General features: G+C 45.3%; 2 protein-coding genes across 2 annotated transcripts in view; one reads left to right on the top strand and one right to left on the bottom strand.

Moving 5' to 3' along the window:
- Positions 1 to 263: 263 nt before the first annotated feature.
- Positions 264 to 25716, bottom strand: part of LOC119195167 (exostosin-1) — a 151407-nt gene continuing 125954 nt past the window's right edge. The window contains exons 8-13 of the mRNA XM_037449890.2: positions 23037 to 23155; positions 21823 to 21918; positions 11123 to 11212; positions 4760 to 4920; positions 3585 to 3756; positions 264 to 1103 (exon numbers count right to left, since the gene is read on the bottom strand). Of these exons, the coding sequence (XP_037305787.2) occupies positions 918 to 1103; positions 3585 to 3756; positions 4760 to 4920; positions 11123 to 11212; positions 21823 to 21918; positions 23037 to 23155 (824 nt within the window). The 3' untranslated portion in view covers positions 264 to 917. The remainder of the gene's footprint in view (positions 1104 to 3584; positions 3757 to 4759; positions 4921 to 11122; positions 11213 to 21822; positions 21919 to 23036; positions 23156 to 25716) is intronic.
- LOC134107840 (uncharacterized) lies at positions 14509 to 19914 on the top strand. The gene is made up of 3 exons (XM_062559757.1): positions 14509 to 17382; positions 17449 to 19006; positions 19748 to 19914. Exons 1-3 carry the CDS (start codon positions 14734 to 14736, stop codon positions 19912 to 19914), a joined length of 4374 nt encoding a protein of 1457 aa, XP_062415741.1. The 5' UTR covers positions 14509 to 14733.

The following is a 25716-nucleotide window of genomic DNA, read 5'->3' as shown; positions in this document are numbered from 1 at the left end:
TTTGTTTCCTGTCATCAGCCTGCTTCAATAATAGCTGAGAAAGCACCGCATTACGTAGCAGACTGAATGATAGAAAATAGTCCAAAAACTGAAGTAATTCTCCTGTTGTTATGGCTGTGACTCCCACAATCCAACGCACACACTCCACTGACAGGCCGCATCCATTGTCCCCAACGAAGCCAAAGCACAATGCGTTTCCCAAATATCTTTTCACCTTTTTTAATTTTAGTCTTCCATCCTAAATATTCAACCATCCTAAATGTGGCAGAAAACCCTGGGAAATACACCTCGAAAAAGAAAGGAAAAGTTGGGGTGGGTTGAGTTTTCAGTCTGATAACACAACATCTCTTTATTTTATTTTTCTATTTGCTTCATACAAGCAAGAGCTGCAGCAGAAAATCTATAATAGTGTACAGGGGGCATAGTGCCATTGTCTCTGGGTGTTATGTAGAAGCAGCTCTCACATGGCATGACCCAGAAGCTATGCTTTGTCCTTTTGTCCACAACGTGTTTTTACTTTACATACACAACCCCAAAGTGTGCGTCATTTTATTCCCTGTTTTTTTTATACAAACACATTATTCTTATCAGGTCCATGTAAAGTTGTCTTGTTCAAATCATGCAACACATACTTGTGTGTGTGTGGTGGTCAGGACTGCATTGAATGTGCCCAGGTCATTATTGCATGTGTATCCATGCATGTGGATGTGCATCGTCACAGCTGACGGGTCACTCACTGTTATCTGAAGCTGGGCTCATACATATTCTCTGTTTCTATAGAAGTATGCCGTTAAATGCCTTATGTGTACCTCTGTGTTTCATCATTTTTATGTCCAGTGTCCACGTGTGAGCTTTTCTTTATAGCTTCACGACTTGGCGAACACACACACAATGATTTGGTGTGTATCCCCCCGCCATCACAGCCTCTCAATGTCCCTGTATTTCTTCCTCAGGATGGAAACCTGGTCCCTGAACAACACGGGGTCCAGCCTCATCTGGGAGTGCACCAGGGGCATGAAACCCAGCCAGCGACTGAAGGCGTTCATGCAGGTCTGTCGCTGGGCGAAGTGGTCGGGATCGGCCCACCGGGATGACTTGGAGCCCTTGGTTTGGAGAAACAGAAGGGGGGGGGGGGGGAGACCATGGAATCAATAAACACGCATTTACAGCAGCTGGTAATGTCATAGCATTATAACAATAATCTTTACTCTTTTACTTTCATTTACGGAGCAGCACAAGACGAACATTCATTAGTTGATAAACCACCGTTCCTTGGAAGCTGGCGACTAACACAGACAGGACGCACCTATCCATTAATAATGCACTTTACTAATTCAGCTTCGAGTGTTTGGGCTTTCTCAGGGTCAGGGATCAGGGTTCTATGTGGCCCCTGGTCCTGACTCCTGCCGGGGCCCTCATTATGACTATTTTAAATATGAGTCATATTACTATTACTGTCATCGTGAACCAACATTACCCTTTCCTAAAGTCTTTGTGCTTTCCCTCCCCACAGACGTGGTGGTGGTTGTCCCTGCAGTGGTCCTGTTGTACACTGTTGTTCTTCCCTTTTTTCCCCCATGGAAGGGTTTTTCATTTTTTGGCAAGTTCTTCCTGTGCTTTCGGGACAGAGGATGTTGCATGTGCACAGACTGTAAAGCCCTCTCAAATTTGTAAATTGCGATTTTGGGCTATACAATATAAAATCAATTGAATTGAATCGATTTCTCATATAATCATACGATGCCAAATTGCTCCCCACACCGTAGACTAGGTGGTAGCTAGCGTCAGGGTCCCATTGGAGCGCCTCCCCGCTGGGGAAGCGGCTCCTCACTGCGGGCGGCTTGTCGTGATGTTGCAGGAGGTGTAGCTCATATTGTTTCCACCACCTGCTCCTCTAGAGAAACCAGGTTCATCCCAATGACAGATCTGGTCCACCTGGCTAGCTTTCAGTCCGTGAGAGTCCCCAAAGTAGCTGCTGACACTTCATTAAACAGGAAGTCAAACTGGTAGAAAACTTCAAATGAAGTTTCTGTAGATATTGTGAGGGAGTGCAGCACTTGAAACAGTCACTCTGCCTTCACAGCAGTGGTACACGTCACCTGGGGGGAGGGGGTTTGCACAGACGAAGGTTACAAAGATTACATATCTATGCTTATTGTCCACAGGGACGGCAGCTTTAGAGGGAAGGGACTATTTTCACGCCAGTTATTGGAACGATGCGGTTCTTGTGAGGTGTTCCTGGGATTTGAAGCTGAATAGCTGTATTAAAAAAATCAAACTATTTTCTCCTGCTGCTCTGTGTCCTCAGCTGGTTATCAGAGATGGACAGCAGGGAAGGATGGGGGCGTCGGGGGGGGGGGCCCAAGTGGCTGCTGGGAGATGAGCTTTAGAGGAGGCAGTGGAGGGCAGCAGACCCCTTTGATAAGCTCTGGCATGGGGGCGTGGAGTCGGAGCCGATTCATCCTGTGTGCGGGGCGTCAGCCGGGTTAACAGGGGGTCGGTAAAATAGGAAGGAAATTCAAGTGGTTTGGCACTTCTACAACATCTGTTATCTCGGAATAGAAAATGAATGAGATGAATGAGAAATAGTAGCCAGAACGTCTGGACTGCACTTCATTTAACTTCAAGAAAAGTCCAGAATGGCGGGTGAGAGAGGGGGGGGGGCGCACTCAAAAAGGAAGAAAGAAAGCGAGAGCGAGGGAAGGAGGAAGTAAATTTAGGTTTGCCGTGCAGCCTTCACAATTAAGACATTAATCACGGAGTCCATTCGGCTGAGTCATCATCCTGCCTGTGGTCAGACCATCAATCAAAAGCTGACCACAGGAAGCACTCGCATACACAGGCGCTCACACACTCGCACACGGGCACACACACACACGCACTTGGACGCATACAACATGGAGGTATATGGATCTCCCAGAGAAGGTCAGGGCAGCACATTGCTTGAAGCCTCCACTGTTCTTTCAACACAAGGAGGTGAACCTCTTTGTCCCTCAATGTCCTTTCAATTCGTCAAAAAGGAGGCAGGGAATATAACTTAATAAAATAATTTGATTTAAAACATAAGAAATGACTTTATATGGTCTTAGAACTAATTTGAACTAATCGAAAGTATCACTATGGAGTAATGTTGAAGGACTCTCCCTTTTGTTTGTTTTGTACAATTGTTTTACCCCATTTTATCAGATAGGTGTGTTAACACTGGGGAAGCGGCCCCTAAAGGATTTAGTGTAGTGTTGGGTTGCTGGTTTGCTCCGTTTGTGATACCACTGATGACTGACCTGCAGGGCTATTCCTTTAAAAAATCTTAAAAGTGCAAATGCATTGTGGCTGTGACAAACCATTCTTTAAGGATAACTTTCACAAGGAGACTTAAAAAGCAGCGTAAGAGGAGCCTTTTATTTATCCATAGGCTCCTCTAATAAGGAGCTATAAGGCTGTCAGACAACCTATAAATGGCAGAAGTTATTTCTAGCGTTGCACTGAAGCTGTGTGTCCCTCTATACAATTTGTGTCCTTTTGCCCCTTAAACAAAGTTTTGCTTTGACTTCAGTTGTGCGTGTATCTCTAACAACCAGCTATACCTGGCCCATCAGGGTTTCCTTGTACTGCTTCTTCTGTGTGACTTTGATTGGCGGCTGCTTGGTGACAGCTGAAACCAGAAAGTTCATCAGGATGTCTTCACAATTAGCCATGCGGTCCACCATGGTCAGCAGGCTGGCCGGGACGTAGTGGGTGAACAGGTAGTGATAGTATCTGACACACACACACACACACACAGGGGATAAGACAGAAAAGGTTAACTGTGTATTTATTCCTTTCCCTCTTTCTATTCTATTGCATCGTGTTTGATTTCTGTGTTGCCCTCTCAGCGGCCCCCGGAGCACTAGATCACTGTCACCTGTGTTACCTCCCTGCCAAGTCTCAGTCTCTCTCTCTCGCTCACCCAACAAAAACTCTCCCCCTTCCCTTTTAACTCTCATGTCCTTTTTTCTACCAGTGATGTTGCTGGCATTCGACGTTTTGAACAGCACAAGGACTAAGAAGCACCACAACAGAAGCACGAGGGAGCTTTTAATCTGCATTACGAGATGATTCAAGTGAATTCAAACGTCGATGTTCCTCTAATTAACCCTCTGTTAAATAATTTGTTTAACCTTTTAGTTTTTTTTCTCTCAACTAAGCTTTGTGTTTTTGACAATGATTTTAAGAGATATACGAGAGGTGGAGAGAGATCATATTACCCAATTTCCCCTCTCTGTTACTCCTCTACTCTACAAAAACGTGACTGTGGATGTAGTTTGTGTCTTGTGGTATCCGCAACATTAGAATGGATCAATAGGTGATGCAGCGCAATTCACTTAAATAATTAAATTATATAACTATAGTTATAATGCTTTGTAATGCCTTTAAATGATCATCAAGGAAAGCCAATAGTTTAGTCAGCGGAAAGTAGACTATATATTAAGTAGTAATATAAAAGTACAAGATGATGGAACATACATGTACATACAACAATATTATTATTGACCGACCTTGTACGTCAGCCATATCAGTTTCTTTTGAATAAAAAAAATTGAAAATTCAGTTAATTGGATTCACCGTTACGTACTTCCTTCATGCACCAAAGTATTCTGGTTCAATTCAAGTCTTTGTGAACGTTTAATAACCTCACCGTGTGTATTGGGAATCATTTGAATGACAAAAGAAATGAACAGCAATTGCAAAGCTTGATCAGCAAATCATTCGGGTTTAGTACCTGTGGTAGAAAGCTGCCCCCGTGAGGACCATGGAGTAGTCATTGGTCCATTTGGAGGTGTATCCCCAGCGGGACCTGGAACTGTCCCAGTAGTGGCTCCTTGCTGGAAACCCCACGATGCGCTCCGGAAAGCTTTGCCATACAATAAAGGCAAAATCCACCTGATGGAGCACAAAGTAAAGAAAGAATCCAGGAGGTTAGAAAAGAAGATGAAGCAGGTGGGAAATATGGAGCATGAAATAATCTGAGGAAATGAAGCCAATGGATAAAACGGTGAAACTGACTATGAGGAGGTATTGTAGGAGGAGGAAGAAAGATGAGAAGAGGAAAAAGCATAAAGTAATATAACTTATTAAAAAAAAAAATGAACTGGCCCTCTGTCTGAAGGACGTCATCAAAAAAAGATCTGCTTCTTCACAAGTCTGACAAATAACATTTCAGCGTTGTGAAGTAACTGTTTATCCGATGGCTGAAAGAAAGGTCAATGCCCCCAGAGGCTAAATGTCGTCACAACGACATTGTTCCACGATTGATTTGTCCATGTGACAGTTCATCCTACTAATTTGATGAGGTCCATTCCGTACAATCCAAGTTACCATTTTACCAGTTACAGATTTTTTTGCACACTAATCAATTTATTTTTGCTTCTTCTGATGTTTTCCCCTCAAGTCTATTGGACTACATCCTTCCTTTTGAGTCTGAACACACCTCCAGTTTAATCACCGAGGAAACGCCTGAGTACGATTGTCTAACACACTTGTGTGCTGAGAGGGTGTTAACAGCCTTTTCAAGCTGCACATTATTCATCCATCCATCGGCCTTTCCTTCTCCGTATCACTTGTCTGGAGTATCTGGTGTCCTTGAAGAAACTTGAGCTACCTGCGAAAGAGCCTCTTTTGAATTCAAAAACAGCACGCCGACTTTCAGGCAGACACACCAGAGAATAAAGGGAAGATCAGCACATAAATACTTGGTAATACACACACACACACACACACACACACACACACACACACACACCACACCTCGGGGGCCGGGTGAGAAAATTAATTACGAGAATGGTGGAGGTAGAGAGACAGCGGCGGGGAGGGGAGCACTGAAAGTGGATGTTCTTTAGCGAAACCTTGCGGCTTCTGTCATGAATCGCGTGAGCAATTACTGTAAAGCGCCAGCGCTAAGCCGAAAGAAAGGTTGGAACTGCCATTCTCCGTGTAGCCCCCGATGATGTCTGTGTGTGTGTGTGTGTCTGTGTGAGTGTGTGTGTGCCTGCGTGTTAGATGTCTCACCAGCTGTGCAGAAAGGATTAATGATATCATGCAAATATAATTTAGCCTTCAGAGATTAAAAGGTTCTTTGGAATGTGAAATGGTGTGTATATGTGTGTATGTGTTTGTGTATGGGTGTGTGTGTGTGTGAGTGTGCGTGTGTGTATGTGTTTGTGTATAGGTGTGTGCGTGTGTGTGTGAGCTTACAAGGGAGTTAGAGAGTGACAGAAACTAGATATTTTGCATTCATAATCTGTCAGTCTTAATTACGATTTTAAACAGAGTCTTGATACAGCTGAGGAATTCCAGGGAGGACTGAAAGTTGAACACAGCCTGTGTGTGTGTGTGTGTGTGTGTGTGTGCGATACATACTAATAGGTTCTACAAGGCCAAAATTGATCTGAGGAGCAGAGGGTCAATCCAGCAATAGATCTGTGACAAATCTCTCCCGACATTTGGGTTCAACGTGTCCAATGTTATCAGATGAAAAGAAGCATTTTAGAGCCTGTCTCTTCCCTCTCTATGTGGTCTTTTTCCAATTTGTTTTGAGAAGTTGTGCTTTCAATCCTTTTTTTTATCTTTCTTTTTTGCACCATGTGAAGAAGCAATGCCACCGCGGCGCTCTCACTTTCAACTACCATCTGATTTTAGGCAGATAAAAGTGAGAAAAATGTGTCTTAAACGGAGCTCGTATCCAGCAGCTTTAATGCGGTGGCTTTGATGAAGCTTTACAAACAGCCTCAGCGTCACCCAGGGCAACCAGCTGGGATGTAAGGACCACTCGGTGGCCACAGAGGTTTGTAGAACATCTTTTGAACGATGGCAGGTCTCACCAGGCAGGTCTTTGTGGCGTGTGGTTACGTCCGGCCCGAAGTGTTTGCCAACATTTATACAGATGACGGTCAAACTTTCAGTCTATTTCGTGCCATGCATGGGGTTAGGACGAGGAGTTGTGGATAGTTTGACTTCAAAAGGTGCGGGATCAGTGTGTCTATTCCCTGTCCGTGGTTCTGAACGTGGCGGCGTCTGAGTCGGCAGCTAATGGTGCTAACGGCACCAGCAGTGCTAACGACGGCAACGGTGCTGACGTGGCTAAAAGGGTCTCCCTGAAGTGTGAACCGGGTGGTGGGCCCGGAGCTTTTGAGCCGACAAAGCCTCTGCCGCGTGAGGGCAGGGCGGCGCGTGGGCTTCAGCCGAACCTAACAAGCAACAGGACGTACACACGGAAGTCACACATAACGATGAGTGCAGTGTGCTAAGTGGGAGGCTACGGTTAGGTAACTAAACTATGAGGTGGAGGCTTTCATGCTTCTAACTCGGCTTAAAATAAGAAAGAAAAAAGTGTGGGCTCAGCTGACAAGATATGTGAGGTATATCACAGTCTGTCAACCTGTCAGAGACTGTGAGCTTTGTCAACTTAATCCGGGGAGTATTCAACGTGTTAAAATTCCCCATCCTCCCTCAAGGAACATTTATATTTGTAACCTACAGTTAACATCTGGATGTGTGACCTCAGAGAAGCACAACGTGTGTGACTGCTCATTTTCACAATGTTTTCAGATTTGTACTCAAAAGCACAGTTTCATTTCTTAGTGATTGTGCAACCCCACTGTTGATTTTATGCAAATCAGTACTATTATATTTGATGTTTTTTACTGCGTACTTAGCAGGAATATTTTCAATACATTTACAAACTGGACTCTCTCTCTCAGTTTGTAAGTTCGTGGAGTTCATTAAGTTTTCCACTGCACAAAGGAAATCCTTCTTTAGTACCTCTTGTTTAGTTGATAGTAAAAACAGCACACGCTACAGACTATGATAAAGGTAATGTATACACATCCATTCAATACGTCACACTATGGATCACTCCAACACCCCCACAAAACAATTAAGGTACTTTCAGTGAATCACACCAAATCAACTACCTGAAAAGCTTCTTGAATCAACTGCAAACTCGGTCTGAGCTCATGGTTTAGAGTTCCAAGGCTCTCAGGACAGTCATGCTATAAAAATAGAATGGTAATATAGAATAATATGCATTGCTGTAGATTAACCTATCCAACAGTATATAAAGGAGTTAAAATGACCACACACTTCAACAGCTAAAGCACTAAAATGAAACAGACTCGGTAATATAAATTCAGAGACATCACATACATTAGTGAAAACCTGAGAGGGGAAGATTTTACTGCTAAATGAGGACTTCTATTTTTATACTTTAAGTACATTTTTTGTGTGGATACTTTTACTCATGTACTGTTGAACGCTGGACTTTAACTTGCAGTGAAGAAGTACTAAAGGATCAAACTGCCCAAACCCTGTGACATCCCCCAGTGGAGTGGAGTAAGGATAAACGGTCCGCTGTTGCTTTTGAAGGGAACAATTTCCACATCCACCATATTTAAGAAGGCGTCCAAAAGGCACAACTCATCAGCGTGCTCGGCCGCCCAATAAGAGACAAAAAGCCTTAGTTTTTCAGTTGTATTCTCCACTCTAATCATGGAACAATCACACCTTTAATGAGCTCAAACAATGTCATTATAAAATTGGCAAAGTCATTCTTCCACTGAGGTATTATCATATGAAAAGTTTAATGTTCTTTTTTGCATATTTTCACTCACTTGACATATTTCATCTCCTTTCAATAAATCCCCTCACCATGTTGAAAGGGAAATTAGAGGGACGGGTTAGTGCGTCTCTCTCTCTCTCTCTCTCTCTCTCTCTCTCTCTCTCTCTCTCTCTCTCTCTCTCTCTCTCTCTCTCTCTCTCTCTCTCTCTCTCTCTCTCTCTCTCTCTCTCTCTCTCTCTCTCTCTCTCTCTCTCTCTCTCTCTCTCTACATAAAACAAGCAGTGGGCCCATAAAAGTTTAGTTGTACAAACTTGCTCATGTTGCTGTGCCACAAATTGTAGTGCAATAAAAAGTGTAATTGTGTGATCCCGCCAGCGTAGAAAAGGTGAACATCGACTCGCTCCCATCAATAAAACATCTCAGAGTTTAAAGATATATTGGATCTCTTGGGCTCATTGGGTTTCACAATCCATTATGGATCACATCTTTTACTCGCAAAAAAGCTGGTGAGCAACGAGGCTGCTACTTGTAATCACTCTCAAAGTAGAGAAACGCATCACAGATCAGCTGTTCTTCATTCTTTTTTTGTAGGTTTTGTAGGTAACCCAGGGGCGTAGGGAGTAAACTCCCATGTAGCAGCACTCAGCCGGGCCCTTGTGAATATCCCGACACCCGCCTGGGGCCCCCAGCACTGGGCCAGCCCGCAGTACAATAGAGTCCATCCGCTATCCAGGACTACGGTTCCAGAGGGGAGGCCGTGCGTAGAGGCGAGCCCCACCAGAACCAGCAGACAGCGCTCCAGCTCCCGCACAAGCTCCGCCTCCTGATTCTGCTTTTCATTCCACCCTTTTGTCTGCCTTTATAGTCCCTTACATTTTTCCTGTTTTGCTACCTCTGAACTTTTCTCACATGGCTCCCTTCCCTTGATTCGTTTTCATTCTCTCATATTTGCCTTTAATCTGGTGTTTTCTTTCAATGTTTTATTTCAATTTCCACCCTGTTCTAATTACTCCACTGTTCCATTTCCTCTTTACCGTTCCCTCCTCTCTCTCCTTTCCTTTCCGCAGTGCCAAGTTAAATTAAACACCATCTCAAGAGTGTCTATCCTACCACCACCACGTCAAACTTATTGTCTCACGCATGCTTCCAAATGATCTTTGCTAAACTTCCTACTCATCCTAACTTTGTCAATTTCTACTGCATTCTTTATAGGCAAAGCACATTTTCCTTCTCTAGTGTGGTGGCCATCGCAATGTTTGCCAATTCATTTTGAATGAATGGTCACCATGATAAGAGTGGACTGACTAGCTAATTTATGATGGATCAATACCGTGTTAAGACAACACCACCTTTTGCCACAGGCTGACATAGACAACAGGTGGTTATAAAAACATTAGGTTTCACAGGGTGGAGTTATTGAGATCCTCCTTAAAATTGAAATGTAGGCTAATGTGCAAAAATGTATAATTGTGTCCATTGGCCACACTGCATATGTCTTCTTGGATGATATTAGGGTTTAAACTCCAGCAACATTATCCAAGTATATGTTATGTCTCCTGAACACATTGATTACTTTTTTTGTTTTTGCTGTCCGAAATGGGTCGCCAGCTGTTAGCTACAGATAAAACACTAGAATAAATGTAAGCAGTTACTCTAATCTGAGCAGCTTTTTCAGTAACCAGTAATTAGTATGTCCAAACCAGTAATCAGATTAAAGTTACTTGTCCAAGTCCCTGTGCGTTACTATTTTGTCATTAATAGTCAAATATATATATTTGATTTCTTGTGTCTCTGGGAGTGAAGCCACGTAGCCTATGCGACAATTAAGTCACGTTTTCAGCATGAGGGACACGTCACGTGTTTATACACAGACCTACCACGCAGCGACACAAACAACATCGAGGAGGAGGAGGGGAGAAATGTGCATTTTCGATTTGGAAATACACCTTTTTGAGTATTTGTCAGCTAACGATGGAAACATCAAGGTTCGTTGTACACTCTGTGCTGGTGGCGACAAAGTGCCATCAAGCCAGTGTTTACCGACCATTATAACAGCGGGGGGCGTGTGCACAGCCGAACCATCTGCTCGACTCGTGTTGTCGGCAGCTGCTGAATGTAACTAATAAAGTATTAAAGAATATTTTAAAATCAAGTAATTTGTAAAGTAACTAAGTTGCTTTTTAGAGGAGTAATCAGTAGTTAGTAATTTGATTACTTTATCAAAGTAACTGTGGCAACACTGGTAAATGCACAATGACACATGGTTAACATGGTGAAACGATTGGTTGGGTTTAGACAAGAAGAAGACTACATCACATAAACATAACCTTGCAACGTAATGTAACATGAAAACCTAAGCTAACAACATTAAAACATAAGCAAAAATAAACAAAGAAACTCTAGCGTACAACAACCTTATGGACAACAGTGTTTGTCAATGACAATGACAGGTGTTTGCCAATGGAAATGACATGTCATGTAATGTGATGTCATGCCAAGTGGTTTGTTAACAACTCACCAGCAACTCACCTCATTTGTTGAGAGAACCGAGTCTTCATCCAGACTGATAATGGCGTCAGTGAGGATGACGCCGTGGGGGATAAAACGACTGCTCATCGTCTGGAGGGACAGAAAACTGATATCACCCACAACGTATGTCGATACAAATATCCCATCAAAAGCTAACTAAAACTACATTTTGGCAAAGTTATCTCTCAATGAGCATCAATGGTAGAACCTGGAGCTAGTACTCAATCATTTTGGTTGATACATTGGTTTTGGGGTATTTTGGGTTTCAATTAGGTATAAGAACTGATATCAAGCTCTGAAAAGTGAAGGAAAAGTAAGCATCAAATGAGAAAACGTCTCGTATCCCACTCTGCTGTGTGTCCATCGATCACTGATCTGACTCAATAGCTTTGATGTGAGCCTTTATCAATTCACTGCCAAAATGAAAGGGTAGTAGACCTTGATCCATTGGCCTAAAGAGGGCTGCTGCAGCTGATTATCTCATTGACCTGTAATTAAAGTGTGAATTATTGACCTGTGAGTAGAAAAATAAAACAAGAAGCAGATGTTGAGGTTCACGAAGGAGCCGTCGGGTTCCCCACTTTCAGCCTGTGATCATTGTGACCAAAGATAATGTAGTCAGCCAGTGGATCCAAAGAAAACTCAAAGAAAGAAATGCTTCTGCAACATAAACCATTTGTTGGACGTTATTGTTTCCTCTGCAGTCAATCAGAGAGAAGATTACTGGCTGTGGTTTGCATTTTTTTCTCGGCTGATATCTTGGTCATGTGGTATGTGTAAAGGCATTATGTAATTGAAATGGTCCTCTGTGCTAACTACAGTCACCGTAGTGGTATTTAATGCAGATTTACTGTTGGAAATAAAGGATGTTGAATTCATATGCCCCAGGGGTAATATTAAGAGGCTTATTTTACAACGCCACGCCACAAATATCAGCAGGTTTAATGTCTACTTTCATCTCAGCTAATGAGCCAATGAATGCTGACTGCAAATTAATTTCACTGCAACATCAAAAGAATTTCAAACCAAACCGCTGAAACTATTTGAGACGCCACATAAAAAAAAGTCTATCAATTCACTGCACAAAGTGAGTACTCTTGGCAGAAAATGTATTTTCTTTGGATGCCCTAAAATCAGCAGGCAGGTAATTAGTTCAGTAGGAGGTCTGTAACAGTGTAACAGTCTCTGCCATCACAGGGTTATTGGATGTAGTGCACTTGCCTGATTAATGACTGTATTAATCCCGGATTCATTTTCAGAATGCAGAAACTTCATTAAAAATATTTCCATTAGTAAAACAAAGTTTATGCACAATCACATGCAAAATGCACACGCATCACCAAGGGTCAGATTTTGACCTCAGTGCATTTCCCAGCATCCGTCAGCCTCTTGTTGTTTATTTCAAAAGGCCTCTTTCATTGCTTTTCTCTTACATCAAGTGTTGATCTAGTTGTATCTGCCCCTTTAAATATAAAAATATATATTAGACCCATAGCTGTTTATTACATTTAGTGGACAAATAACAAAGTTAACAAAACAATCTAAATATTAATCAGCAGTCGAGAACCATATCAAATGACTGAAAGCTCCAGAAAAAGTAATGAAATCAACAATCAGTCAGTCTGGTCTCTTTGTTTTTTCTCAGGCCAAAGTTTTCACTTATTCAGTAGCCGATGACTTGACCCCTGACCCCGCAGAGCCTTGAGGCATCACCCCAGCTGCTTCTCACAGCACCGTTCACTCCTTTACTCATCTTGTACTCATCCTGAACGGGGGTAGAGCGGACATGACTCACGCTTTACGAAACATGTAAAGGGCGCATCCTCAAAGGGAAGCACAGACAGAGAGTTCTTGCTCGATAATGAGAAGGGACTCGTGTGCATGCCGTAGACTCTTGGTGTTGTTTATTGTGATTCACATCACATCCACACCGACAGACAAAACTCACCTCACCCCACCCGAGCCCCGCTTTTCTCTGTCTGGACACAGATTAAATCCCACTGAGATCACTGGAAGTTCAATGGCCTGAACCGTATCTTTGTCGCTCTCTTTATACTTTTGGACTCCTGATATTTCAAGGGGACATCTTTGTGGATAACTGGTGCCTCTAAAAGGAGCCGCATGTGTTTCTCATGCAGGCAAAGATCCCATGTGATCGGTGAAAAAGGCGCACGACAAATTACTCACAAAACCAACTTGATTGAAAAAAGAAGAGGATAACACAGAGGCAAACCTGTTTCCATTGTGGTGTATCTTATAATTGGACTTTAAAGTAAACATGCAAACATGGACTCAAAGCTGCAATAACTTGTATTATTTTCTCACGACCTTGTTATTAGTCCAAGCTTCGACTCTGACATTTTCACTTTTCCTACTCACTATATCAGGCTAAAAAATATATTACGATTAAAATTAGTTTTATCTCATTGTGACTTTCTTGGCAAATCTTGTTTTTTTATTCAGCGCAAACTGCAATGTGAACTGACATGTTAACCTTTTTATGATAACAATAGGTTGAAGCACAAAGAAAGGGACGACTACGCCCTGTACGGATTGTTTGAGATCATTATCTCAGGAGCTAGTGAAGAATTAAACAGAAAATATGGACTGAATTAGACAGAAACTTGACTCCAAAAGAATGCTAATGATGATCTGATTGGAAAACTATTACTCAACATTTGAACTCTTCCCCTTTTTGCTCTTTTGGTGTAATTTAAAAGCATATCTAAGCAGTCAGGATCAATGCTCAAGATTAACTTATCAATATTAAATACATGGCGTAGTGGCAAACCATATAATATTGCAAGGTGATTGATGAAGGTGAGATATAGTCGACATATTAGGGAGTCCATTGATAATATTGATGTGTGTGTGTGTCATAAATGCTTAGCCAGCAGGCTCATGTATATATCAGGGTCCAGCTATGAGCAAACAGATCCATTTGATCCGTTAACCACATTGCCTTCATGCTTACACAATAATATAGAATAAATAATTAGAATTCAAAATCATTTAGGGCTCCTAAGCCAAGTGTAAAGTACAATTAAATGTTGTGTACGTTAAATTGACAGCAAACAGGAAGCATGTGACCAAGCGTATTGTGGCAACCCACGGGTGCAGGTCCCTAGGAGCACCAATCAGCACCAAGGTCAGGTGACTAAAAGGGGATACGCCCCGCCCCCCCCCGGGAGACAACGAGCGGCACAGCTGCGGCTCATGAGGCTGATGAAGGTGGGCCCCACTATAAAGGACCAACCGTTCCAACAGCCAGAGAGAACTAGACGTGAGTAGGAGGTGACGTCAGGCCGAGGCCTGCGCTAACACATATGCGTTAACCCCTAAGGACTTTTCTTCTGTTTTCCCTGCAGTGAGGAGACCAAGTGCTGGACCGTCGAGCGGGACCGAGGGACCCAAACCCTCCAAAGAGGAAGAACTTACTTTGGCTTTTTTTTCTTTTTGTTTGGACGTTTAGAAATAAATCAAACCTTTTTTGTGCAACCACTCGTGACTCCCAGCAGATTCTTTTTGCCCACACCCGTGGATTGCCACATATGGTGGAGGATGCGGGCAATTCTTTAGTTCCACCGCCGTAACCCCGAAAGCAGGAGACTATGGGAGAAGCAATGGAGGCCGCGATGGCCAGGCTTCTCCAAGCCCAGGCGCAGCAGGTGCAGAGCATGGCAGCCCTTCAGGGGACATTCGACCGGCTGGCTGAGAACTTAACCCCAAGGGCCCCTCACGCGTCCCCAACAGCTCTACTCACAAAGCAGACCCCCGGAGACGATGTGGAGGCCTTCCTTGAGGTCTTCGAACGAACGGCAGAACGTGAAGGCTGGCCGGAAGACAGGTGGGCACACATTCTGGCGCCTTTTCTGACAGGGGACGCCCAGAGGGCGTACCAAGACCTCGGGACCAGGGAGGCTACAGACTACCCAACGCTGAAGGGGGCCATCCTGGCCCACTATGGGCACAATTTAGCCGGCCGCGCCCAGCGGGTCCACGATTGGGTGTACGACCCCCAGGGTCCCGTGCGGAGCCAGGTGGTGCGCCTGGGGAGGCTTACCCGTAGCTGGTTGGTGACCGGGGAGGGTCCAGCTGCCATCGACCGCGTCGTTATGGACCGCTGCATCCGGGCCCTGCCTCTCGACGCCAAGCGATGGGCAGCCCAGAACCACCCCGCGTCGGTGGACGAGCTGATTAACCTACTGGAGAACCATCGGGTCAGCCAGCAGATGACGGCGGGGACATGCCCTGCTCCCCGAGGCCTTGAGGGACGGGCTCCGATCCGGCCATCAGCAACCCTTCTTCGCCCGGCTCCGAGAACCGCTCCGCGCCCAACACCCGACAGGTCTGAGTGGAGATGTTTTTCGTGCGGCCAGTTAGGACATATTGCCCGGCAGTGCCCTGCGGGCGATGTGCCCATGCCCTCCGCCAGCACGGAGGAACAGCACCGCCCAGGGAGGTGCCTCATGACTACCTGTTGGACCCCCCCGATACCCGGCGCCGCAACTGTGCCGGTTCGGGTGGGGAACCAGGACACCTCAGCCCTGATAGATTCGGGTAGTGTGGTTACCCTGATCCGCCCTGAGTGGGCGGAAGGAGAAGAGGGGCCACGCATCGAGGTGACCTGCGTCCATGGGGACCTCAAGGCATATCCAACGAGATGGATCCAGGTGTGTACCCCCCGGGGATCTTTTTCCATACGGGCTGGGCTGGTTCCCGACCTCCCGGTCCCCATGATCATTGGACGCGACTGCCCCATTTTTGAGAGATTTTGGGGTCTGCGACCGAGGGGAGGGCACGATAGGGCCTCCCAGCCAAGACCCATCCGACGCGGGAGACCCAGGGCTGCCTGTGCGGCCCACGCTCCGTCCGGTTCGTCCGACGAGGGCCCCCCGGAAGAGGCAAGACCCCTTCCCCCCTCGCCTTCGACTGCACCAGGAGGCTCCAACCGGGCGGTGGGCCGAACCCCCGATACGGACACCGCTACGGAGGGATCCCAAATCCCCAGAGGGGGGGAGGGCGGGAGCCTTACGGAGTTCTCAGAATTCCCCTTAGTCGCGGACGGGATGGGGAACAGAGAGGGCCAGTTTGCTACAGCCCAGAAAGAAGACGACACCCTGAAACACGCCTGGGCTCGGGTGCTCGCCCACGACGGACAGCCCATCGACCCGGTGAGTGCCTTGTCTTACCCCTTCTTTGTTACAAAAAATTCATTGCTGTATAGGATGTGCCAGAAAGGAGGGCAGACAGTCGAACAGTTAGTAGTCCCTCGCCCCTACACCAGTAAGGTATTGTATCTGGCCCACTCCCACCTTATGGGCGCTCACCTAGGGATGGATAAGACACGGGAGAGGATAGAAACCCGGTTTTACTGGCCCGGCATGAAAAGGGCAGTCGTGGATTATTGCGCCGGCTGCCCAGAGTGCCAACTAGTGGCCCCCCGGCCCTCAGTGAGGCACCCGCTAATCCCCCTGCCAATTATCGAAGAACCATTCGAGCGACTTGCCATGGACATTGTAGGTCCACTGCCCAAAACTAGTAGGGGTCATCGATACATCCTAGTGATCATAGACTATGCAACCAGATACCCGGAAGCTCTACCACTGCGAGCTGCCACCGCCAAAGCGGTGGGTAAAGAATTGTTCTTATTGTTCAGTAGGGTAGGAATAGCAAAGGAAATCCTCACTGACCAGGGCACTTGTTTCATGTCAAGGGTTTTAAAAGAAATGTTAAGACTGCTACAGGTGAAGCAACTACGAACATCAGTTTATCACCCCCAAACGGACGGCCTGGTAGAACGGTTCAACCAGACGCTAAAACGGATGCTTAAGAAGGTAATGGAGGCCGATGGGAAGAACTGGGACCAATTGCTACCCTACGTTCTGTTTGGGGTAAGAGAAGTGCCTCAGGCGTCCACAGGGTTCTCCCCGTTCGAGCTGCTGTACGGGAGAAGACCCCGCGGACTTTTAGACATCGCTAAGGAAGCCTGGGAGAGTCAGCCTTCACCCCATCGCACCATCATCGAGCATGTGGACCAAATGAGGACCCGGATGGCCCAAGTCTGGCCAGTAGTGAGGGAACACCTGCAACAGGCACAGCAGGCCCAAGCCAGAGTGTACAATCGGGGTGCCCAGGTACGTGCCTTCCAACCAGGAGAACGTGTTCTTGTGTTGGTCCCCAGCGCAGACTGCAAGTTCCTGGCTAAGTGGCAGGGACCCTATGAGGTGGTGACACGGGTCAATGAAGCCAACTATCAGGTACGTCAGCCTGGCCGGCGCAGGCCCCTACAACTCTACCATGTTAACCTTCTTAAAAAATGGCAGAGTCTTCCAGGACCGCCGGCGCAACCCACCCCGGCCCTTACCGCTCGGATCCCGTTACCGAATGTGCCCATGGGAGACCATCTCAGCCCGAGTCAGCTGCAAGACCTACGTGAGGTAGTGTGGCAGCACCTGGATGTCTTCTCCGACCTGCCGGGCAGGACCGCCGTGGCCACCCATGACATAAGGACCGAGCCAGGAGTAACGGTTCGGGTGAAGCCGTATCGTGTCCCCGAGGCGAGGAGAGAGGCCATCAGGCAGGAGGTGAGTAGAATGCTCCAGCTGGGGGTCATTGAGGAGTCCCACAGTGCCTGGTCCAGCCCAGTGGTACTGGTGCCCAAGCCAGATGGCTCTTACCGTTTTTGCAATGACTTTCGTAGACTCAATGACGCCTCCCAGTTCGATGCCTATCCTATGCCCAGGGTGGATGAACTGATAGACCGGCTGGGAACGGCCCGTTTCATCTCCACCTTGGACCTCACCAAAGGCTACTGGCAGGTGCCGCTGACAACTCGGGCCAGAGAGAAGACGGCCTTCGCCACACCCGAAGGCCTATATCAGTACACCGTGTTGCCCTTTGGTGTCCATGGAGCCCCCGCCACATTCCAGCGGTTAATGGACAAGATTCTCCGGCCGCACCAAGGGTATGCCGCAGCCTATATCGATGACATTGTAATTCACAGCGACGACTGGGAGACTCACCTGAGCCGACTGAGAGCTGTTCTGGGGGCCCTTCGCGGGGCAGGCCTCACGGCAAACCCAAAGAAGTGCCGGCTGGGCCTAGAGGAAGCTTCTTACCTGGGCTACCGCATAGGACGGGGCAACGTGCGACCCCAGGATGCCAAGGTAGAGGCCATTCTCAGCTGGCCAAGACCCAAGACCAAGCGCCAGGTCAAATCATTCCTAGGTTTGGTGGGGTATTACCAGAGGTTCATTCCCCGCTACGCAACTATGGCAGCCCCCTTGCATGACCTGACGAGAAAACGGGGGCCGGACAAGGTCAAATGGAACACCGAAGCTAACGGGGCCTTTGAGTGCCTACGACAGGCTTTGTGCACCAAACCGGTGCTAGTAACGCCTGCCTTCTATCTCCCATTCCTAGTCCACACAGATGCGTCGGAAGTGGGACTGGGCGCAGTACTATCTCAGGTACGAGACGGAGAGGAGCACCCGGTGATGTATATCAGCCGAAAGTTTCTGCCAAACGAACGCGCTTACTCTACTGTGGAGAAGGAGGCGCTCGCCATAAAATGGGCACTGGACAAGCTTCGCTACTACCTCCTGGGGCGGAGTTTCACCCTGGTGACCGACCATGCCCCCCTGAAATGGATGGCGCAGGCAAAGGACTCCAACGCCAGGGTCACCCGCTGGTTCCTGACCCTCCAGGACTATAAATTCACGGTGGAGCACCGACCAGGGAAGGAACATGCTAAAGCGGATGCACTGTCCCGGCGGGACGTTTGTATGTGGGCGGGACGGCGGGGTCCCGGCTTTCTGCTGGGGTGGGGGAGTTGTGGCAACCCACGGGTGCAGGTCCCTAGGAGCACCAATCAGCACCAAGGTCAGGTGACTAAAAGGGGATACGCCCCGCCCCCCCCCGGGAGACAACGAGCGGCACAGCTGCGGCTCATGAGGCTGATGAAGGTGGGCCCCACTATAAAGGACCAACCGTTCCAACAGCCAGAGAGAACTAGACGTGAGTAGGAGGTGACGTCAGGCCGAGGCCTGCGCTAACACATATGCGTTAACCCCTAAGGACTTTTCTTCTGTTTTCCCTGCAGTGAGGAGACCAAGTGCTGGACCGTCGAGCGGGACCGAGGGACCCAAACCCTCCAAAGAGGAAGAACTTACTTTGGCTTTTTTTTCTTTTTGTTTGGACGTTTAGAAATAAATCAAACCTTTTTTGTGCAACCACTCGTGACTCCCAGCAGATTCTTTTTGCCCACACCCGTGGATTGCCACAGTATGAAGACATTGGAAAGCGTTCATTTATGATTCAAATGGATGTATGTTTTTGAAATCTCTCTGTTCACATGGGCATCAATCTTTAATGCCTAATAAGAAATGTTGCATAACATGTCTCCAGTACATTGTATTAAACATCTAATCCAAACACCTCCTGCAGTCTCTAAACTTTGTCCTTCTCCCTATTTGTAAAATCTTTGGATTAGTATTTACACTTCCGGTTCTGGAAATTTGATCGATTGAAAGTTTAAATGCCAACAAGCAATGTGTGAGTCAACACAACAGAGTAAGTCTTTCCAAATGGTTCACAGCTTTACCGAGATATTTTCCTCAAAAGAAACAGCCGAGGCCTACAGCAGACTCAACACGCCAGGGGAAGAAAAGCCCGGCAACGCACTGGATCAACAGAGGAAGAGCCCGACACAACAACAAGGCCAAAGCGCTTCGCAACAACATGAACAGAGCCGGGATGCGCTACAAACCAGGGAGCACTGGCGCATATAATCTGCCAGAGGTATTCAATATTAATCAGGTTTGATGACTAACTGAAGACAATTTGGTTAAAAAACAGGCAATAAACCTAAGAAGACAGGAAGTAGTAGCTAAAGCTATTGGGTCTGTGCTGACAAATACAGGTCATTGGACAATGTTTTAATACAGTGTGGGTAAAACTGGCCACTAAACCTTCTAATTAAATCAAGAATTTTTTTCATGGGCAAGAAAACTATTTTCTCATTTAGGCATAAGATCTGCGGGACAAAGATGAAATATGTCAAAGAGTATGTTATCCTATAAAAAGGAAAGGAAAGAGGAAGAGAAAGGAAATTAAAGCATGCTGGTGGAATGTTTCAACCCAACATTGGAGAGGAGATCCAATCACAAGCAACTGCAAATGACTGGGCTTCTGCGCTCCGTCAGGGCCATTGGCAAACTTTTTGCGAGTGCACGGCTATGACAGCGGGAACAAACACAGCGAGCGCTTGATAGGAAGTGGTAGGAGCATCTGTCCCGGCTGCATGACAACGTACCGCACGACTAATTGTGGAGCCGTAGACGCTGCTGGGTATCGAACACACACTCACACACACACACACATGCATATTATTGCCTTTGAGGCGTGTTTAATTGTCACCAGTGGAAACGTTGTTCTGGTATTTCAAGTGGGGCACATTTACATGAAAACAAAGAGAAGCAATTTAGTGATCAGAGAGCGAGAGCCTGCTGATCATTGGGGGAAACCGTGAGAATGTCACTGGGTGCGTTTGGGGAGATGCTTGATTGTTTGAATAGCTAAATAATTGAGTAATTTTAAAAAACACACGAGAATTTTAAGCATCATATAACAGTTGTGAGTTAATTTGTGCCCGTATGTGAGGACAGAAAATGACTCTATTACACTGTGAATGACAACAATCCCGACCAAGTTTGCAGGCTTGACTCTAATAGCTGAATTCCAACAGCTCCCGTCAAATGTATGGTACATTCTGAGATATTTTACTTTTATTGGAACAATAAAGAACGAGATGAAAAACATTGTCTGTAGCAGGCAACAGAGCAACTAAGAGCCGTTTTCAGTGATTCAGGCTTAAAAAGTGAAAACTAACGGATACGTTTCATCTTCAATGAGCTTAATCAGGGTCCACTCATGTATTGCTGCAGGTTGCAATGCAACAACAACCCTAAAAGGTCTGAACATCTGGCGTTCTCAACGGTGCTTTGCTTAATTTGTTGGATAATCTATCATGAAATGAGGCAGAATATCTCCCGGAGGGGATTGCGAAATTAAAAATGCACCAAACAGGATCATTAGAGGTGTATTTCAAACCGTTGCTCGATCCCCAGCTCTAGCGATCTGCATGTTGATGTGGGCTTGTTTATGTGTCTTTAACGCTGAACCCCAATTTACTCCTGAGCCCTCTGCAAAGGTCTTCTTAACAGTATCCCTTTGCATCCTAAAGACTTTACAGGGGTTAAATAAAGAGGAGAATTCTAATTCATGAAACATTGAAGAATATATATTTGAAGAATATTCATATTTCACAGTAAACTTCTGTTTAGCTGCAGTTGAAAAGTAATACTATAGAAACAACCATTAATAAGGTATGAGAGACATCTTTTTTGTAGTTCTCATGACCTATGGCATATACACACACAAGTGCAAACCCATTTAAGCTCTTCCTTGTATTTTCCCCTTTGAACCCAAACATGTGCTCATTCTTCTTTTTTCAGGTCTTAAATTTGAGATTTCTGTCATTTAGAAAGCAGCTAGAAGCGAAAGAGACGGTTCTTTCGTTGACAAGAAAAACTGTTTTTGATCAAATTTATTTTAGAAAGGCAGGATAAATCTCCTCACAGTTATACAAAAAACTATTCTTACAGACATAATGGATGCAAAAAGCCAACCGCTGTTACCTTGGTCTGTCCTTCAATGACAGTGAGAGGCACGCTGGTGGAGGGCCACTTGTCCCTAGGAGGTAAAGGCTTGTCGAAGTTCCATAAAACCACAATCTGTAGAGGAAAATAGAGTCGGTAACATTATGCAAACATCAAAATAGTTACACATTCATTTCTGTATGAAGACGTTTGAAACCGCTGATTTCCTCCACTAGGTAGTATATAAAGACACCTAGAATGTGTCCCGGGAAGAGAAAACACCTGCATTTGTTCTCACCTTTTGTGCTATTTATCAACATAGAGGGCAGAAATTCCTGTTGGGTTTTAGATCAAAGTTCAAGCCAGACAGAGTTTTCTCGTCTTCATCTAAGCTGTGTTTCCATTACTGCTTCCACTATTCAGTCAAATTATCACATCATCAAGGATGTATTAACATAGCCTCATGCAAATAAAATTAAATGTCATTGATCAACTGCTGTTATATACACAATTTGGCAGTGGGCTTATCTGCTCAACAAAAACCTTGTTTTCTATAACTCTGCTAATTATTCCTTTATATAGCAGAACTATAAATGTATGTATGTGTGGATATATTATGCTATCTTATGAGAAAAAAAGTAGTAATTTACTTTAAGGGGTAAAAGTCATATTATTATGAGTAAAAGTTCTAAGTTGTGATTGGATAGGAGCATGCATGTTGATGTTAAGCTTTCCCAGACTTCCCTGATATATTCTGTCGTTACTATTCTTCCTTTGAGCAGTTCATATACTCTAGTCCTTGTGTCTGCATACTCTATCAAAACCCTCCCCCTTTTACTTGGCATTTAATTTCAGCCTCCAATAGCATATTGTGCTTATTGATTCATGTCCAGGTCCTCAACATCCCTCACAGTAGTATTCAAGTATGACGACTCTTTGCTTGATTTATTTTCCACAGCGGGCCTGACGCCCTGTTGTATTTGAGGAATGGCTGAACCCCTCGTCCAAATTTACTACCTTAAGATGCAAGTCGATGAAGAAATTGTATAAATAATGCAACACGAGAGCAGAAGGACAGACAAAGAGAAGAAGCAGCAAAAACAAAAAGTCACAAGCGATACATATCAATCGAAAATATTGACGCCTCTCAATTGTTTACTGTGCCATGCGTTTGCATATTAAATGCCATTATAAATAATTTCCCTTGGTTAAAACAGCACCAAACCACAGCGGGCTGCAGAGACGCTTCCCACCTGTGCACAGAACTTGGACTTGGCTACAGCGATGATGAGCTTCACCACGGGGGAGCTCTGTGACTGCAGAGGAGCAACCGTGTGGATCACAGCTGTGAACTGCTGCGCCGGGCTCTTACCTGGACACACACACACACACACACACACACACACACACACAAACGGATGCCCTGATGTCATGGGTAAACTGTATGTGGGTTTTTAACACACATTTGTGCAGACGCAGCTTCGGAGCTCTTTGATGACGGTTAACTGGACACAGAATGCTCTCAGCTGCACCTGTCATCAATCATTGTGACAGGATATACAGCCCCCCCGCGTCTCATCAGAGAGCATCAGTAAACACGTCTGAACACACACTCTTCTTTCAGTGTCTCCTTTTGTTAATTGGGAATCGGAGCTGGAATGTTTCAATCAAATGTTTCCTGCAGACTCACAATCAAACAACTGGGATTTCATTTCATTGTGTCAAACAAATGAACAAAATGGGTCAGAAAGGGAAATAATGGAGCGGAAACAAACTTTAAATTACTATCCACAATAAATAATGTGAAGTATACGGAACAATGGATGAATTGAGTTAGGGAAATTGATCCCCCTGTGGCAGTCTGTGCAATAGGAACATTTCAATATTATAAAGCAGTCTTTCGCCATAGAATTACATTTTTTGAATATATTTGAGTCTTCAGTATTTTTGAATAGAACATCACATAAAGCAATGTTACGTGACATATCTGCATGCACCCTAATTGTGTGAATATTACCAGATTAGGTTGGCGCTGAATATTGATTAAAAAAAGATGACACCCAAAGCAGCGCAAACACGTCTTTGTTTCATGCGTTTCGGGAATGATTGTGATCATTAATATGCACCGCACATTGTTATTGCATTTAAATACGCCAAACTTAGTAATCACTTTCCTATTTACCCGTCATGAGAAACCATTAGCATCCATTTGGAGTTGTTGTTGGGTCCATCAGATGAATGTAAGTCTATTTTATTCAACCGTTATGCAACCTTTTGTCTGATCCCAGGGTGCAGATTGAAACGGTTTAATGAACCGAAAGAGGTTTGTGGTTTGTAATCCTAAACAATCAGCTGAAAGATGCTAAAAACACAGACCACCGAATTCTTTTGGAAAATATGAATTAATACAGCTTCCAAAATAAAACGAGCTGTGTGGGAAACTGAGAAAACAGAATAGGTCACCGAGGGCGGACACAGTTAGAAAACAAACTCAGGGCCACAAGCAACAGACCGGACTATGGAAGGCGAGCGCTGCGTGTCGGGTGGGTGTGGGAATAGGGGGAAAACACATCCTCATGGGTATGGGAGCCAGAGTGCTCTTTAGTGTTGCTCTATCCATCTCTCTGACACCAGGTCCCCTGACCAGCCATCTCAGGTGGGCTTGGTGGTATTTATGGAAGCGGTCTGACACGCTCTGACCTTGTCGGGGTTACAGGAACAGACTCAGTCCTTCTGTTTGATCTGCGTTTTATTGGCAAGAGCTGAGCCGACCTTGGACTTGATTAAATTACGTACATTTAAATGTGTTTTTCTAATGACAGTGAGATAGATACAAGAGAGCCAAAGCAGTACTTTACTGAGGCTTTGAGAAAAAAGCAATGCAGAGCAAAGGACCTTCCCAGTATTTCAAACCTTGAGAGTTGAGGTCCTTTGCTGTTCACTATTGTAGATGGCTTTCAATTGAGAGCAGTTAAAATCACATCAATCCAGCTGTGAATGAGTCAAACTGCCCGGAAAAAATAAATATGGACGGGACTGTAAGTGGTGGATAAGTGAACTGGCTTCTGTGCAATTGGCAGCTTTGTGTGTGTTTTTTTTCATTGCCTGCAAACAAGTGTCTGTTTCACGCTTCACTATCTTGCTTGCACGCACGCATGCACGCACGCACGCACGCACGCACGCACACACACACACACAATCAACACTTCTGTTTTCACCAAGTTTCGTAATTTTCTGATTGACCTTTTATTGTATTCTTCATAATCTCATTACTACTTGAGGATTTGTCAATGGTGTCTCTGATGAATTCATGCCCCTAAAGCACAGAGAATCGAAATGAGTCGCTCTGAATGTTACGCCACCAGAGACAGAGCCACACTGCAGATGGGCCTCCATTTAGAGGTCAGATCCTTCGGATGTTTAAATCCCTGAGCTGAGAACTTTTACACTTTGCACTGGAACTTACTTCACAGACTAATGAGTGTGCTCATTTAAAATTAAATCTAAAAAAGAAATGTAATATATTTAAAGTTCATCCCCTTGAATTTCCCTTTAATGGCTTACAAGCTGTAAATACCTTATGGTAAACTTTGATACTTATTAGGGAGTAAAGCTGGGAACATTCACTCACTGGATAAAGTCATTTGGTGTGTGCTTTCAAAACTAACTGAAATGAAGCTATCAAAATCAGGTCATTCTTACAGAATGAGATCTGAAATGTCTGAACAGTGAGTCAAACTTTTTCAAACCGACAGGCAGAAGTTGCAAGTGGTTTGACACAAAAGTTCTGCGAAGCTAGCAGAGTGAGACCATCGTAGAATCGGAAATGGACGACAAGTTAGTCCCCGAGCGGCAGAACCGGAGATGGCAGCCGCTAAAAAAGTGATTTACTGCAGCGGCATGAACCAAACTGCCCCATCTTCCCCTCCATCC

Source organism: Pungitius pungitius, chromosome 20 (genome assembly GCF_949316345.1).
Source record: "Pungitius pungitius chromosome 20, fPunPun2.1, whole genome shotgun sequence".
NCBI lineage: Eukaryota > Metazoa > Chordata > Actinopteri > Perciformes > Gasterosteidae > Pungitius > Pungitius pungitius.
Note: the sequence above shows the minus strand (reverse complement) of the source record. Positions and strands in the feature narration are given on the sequence as shown.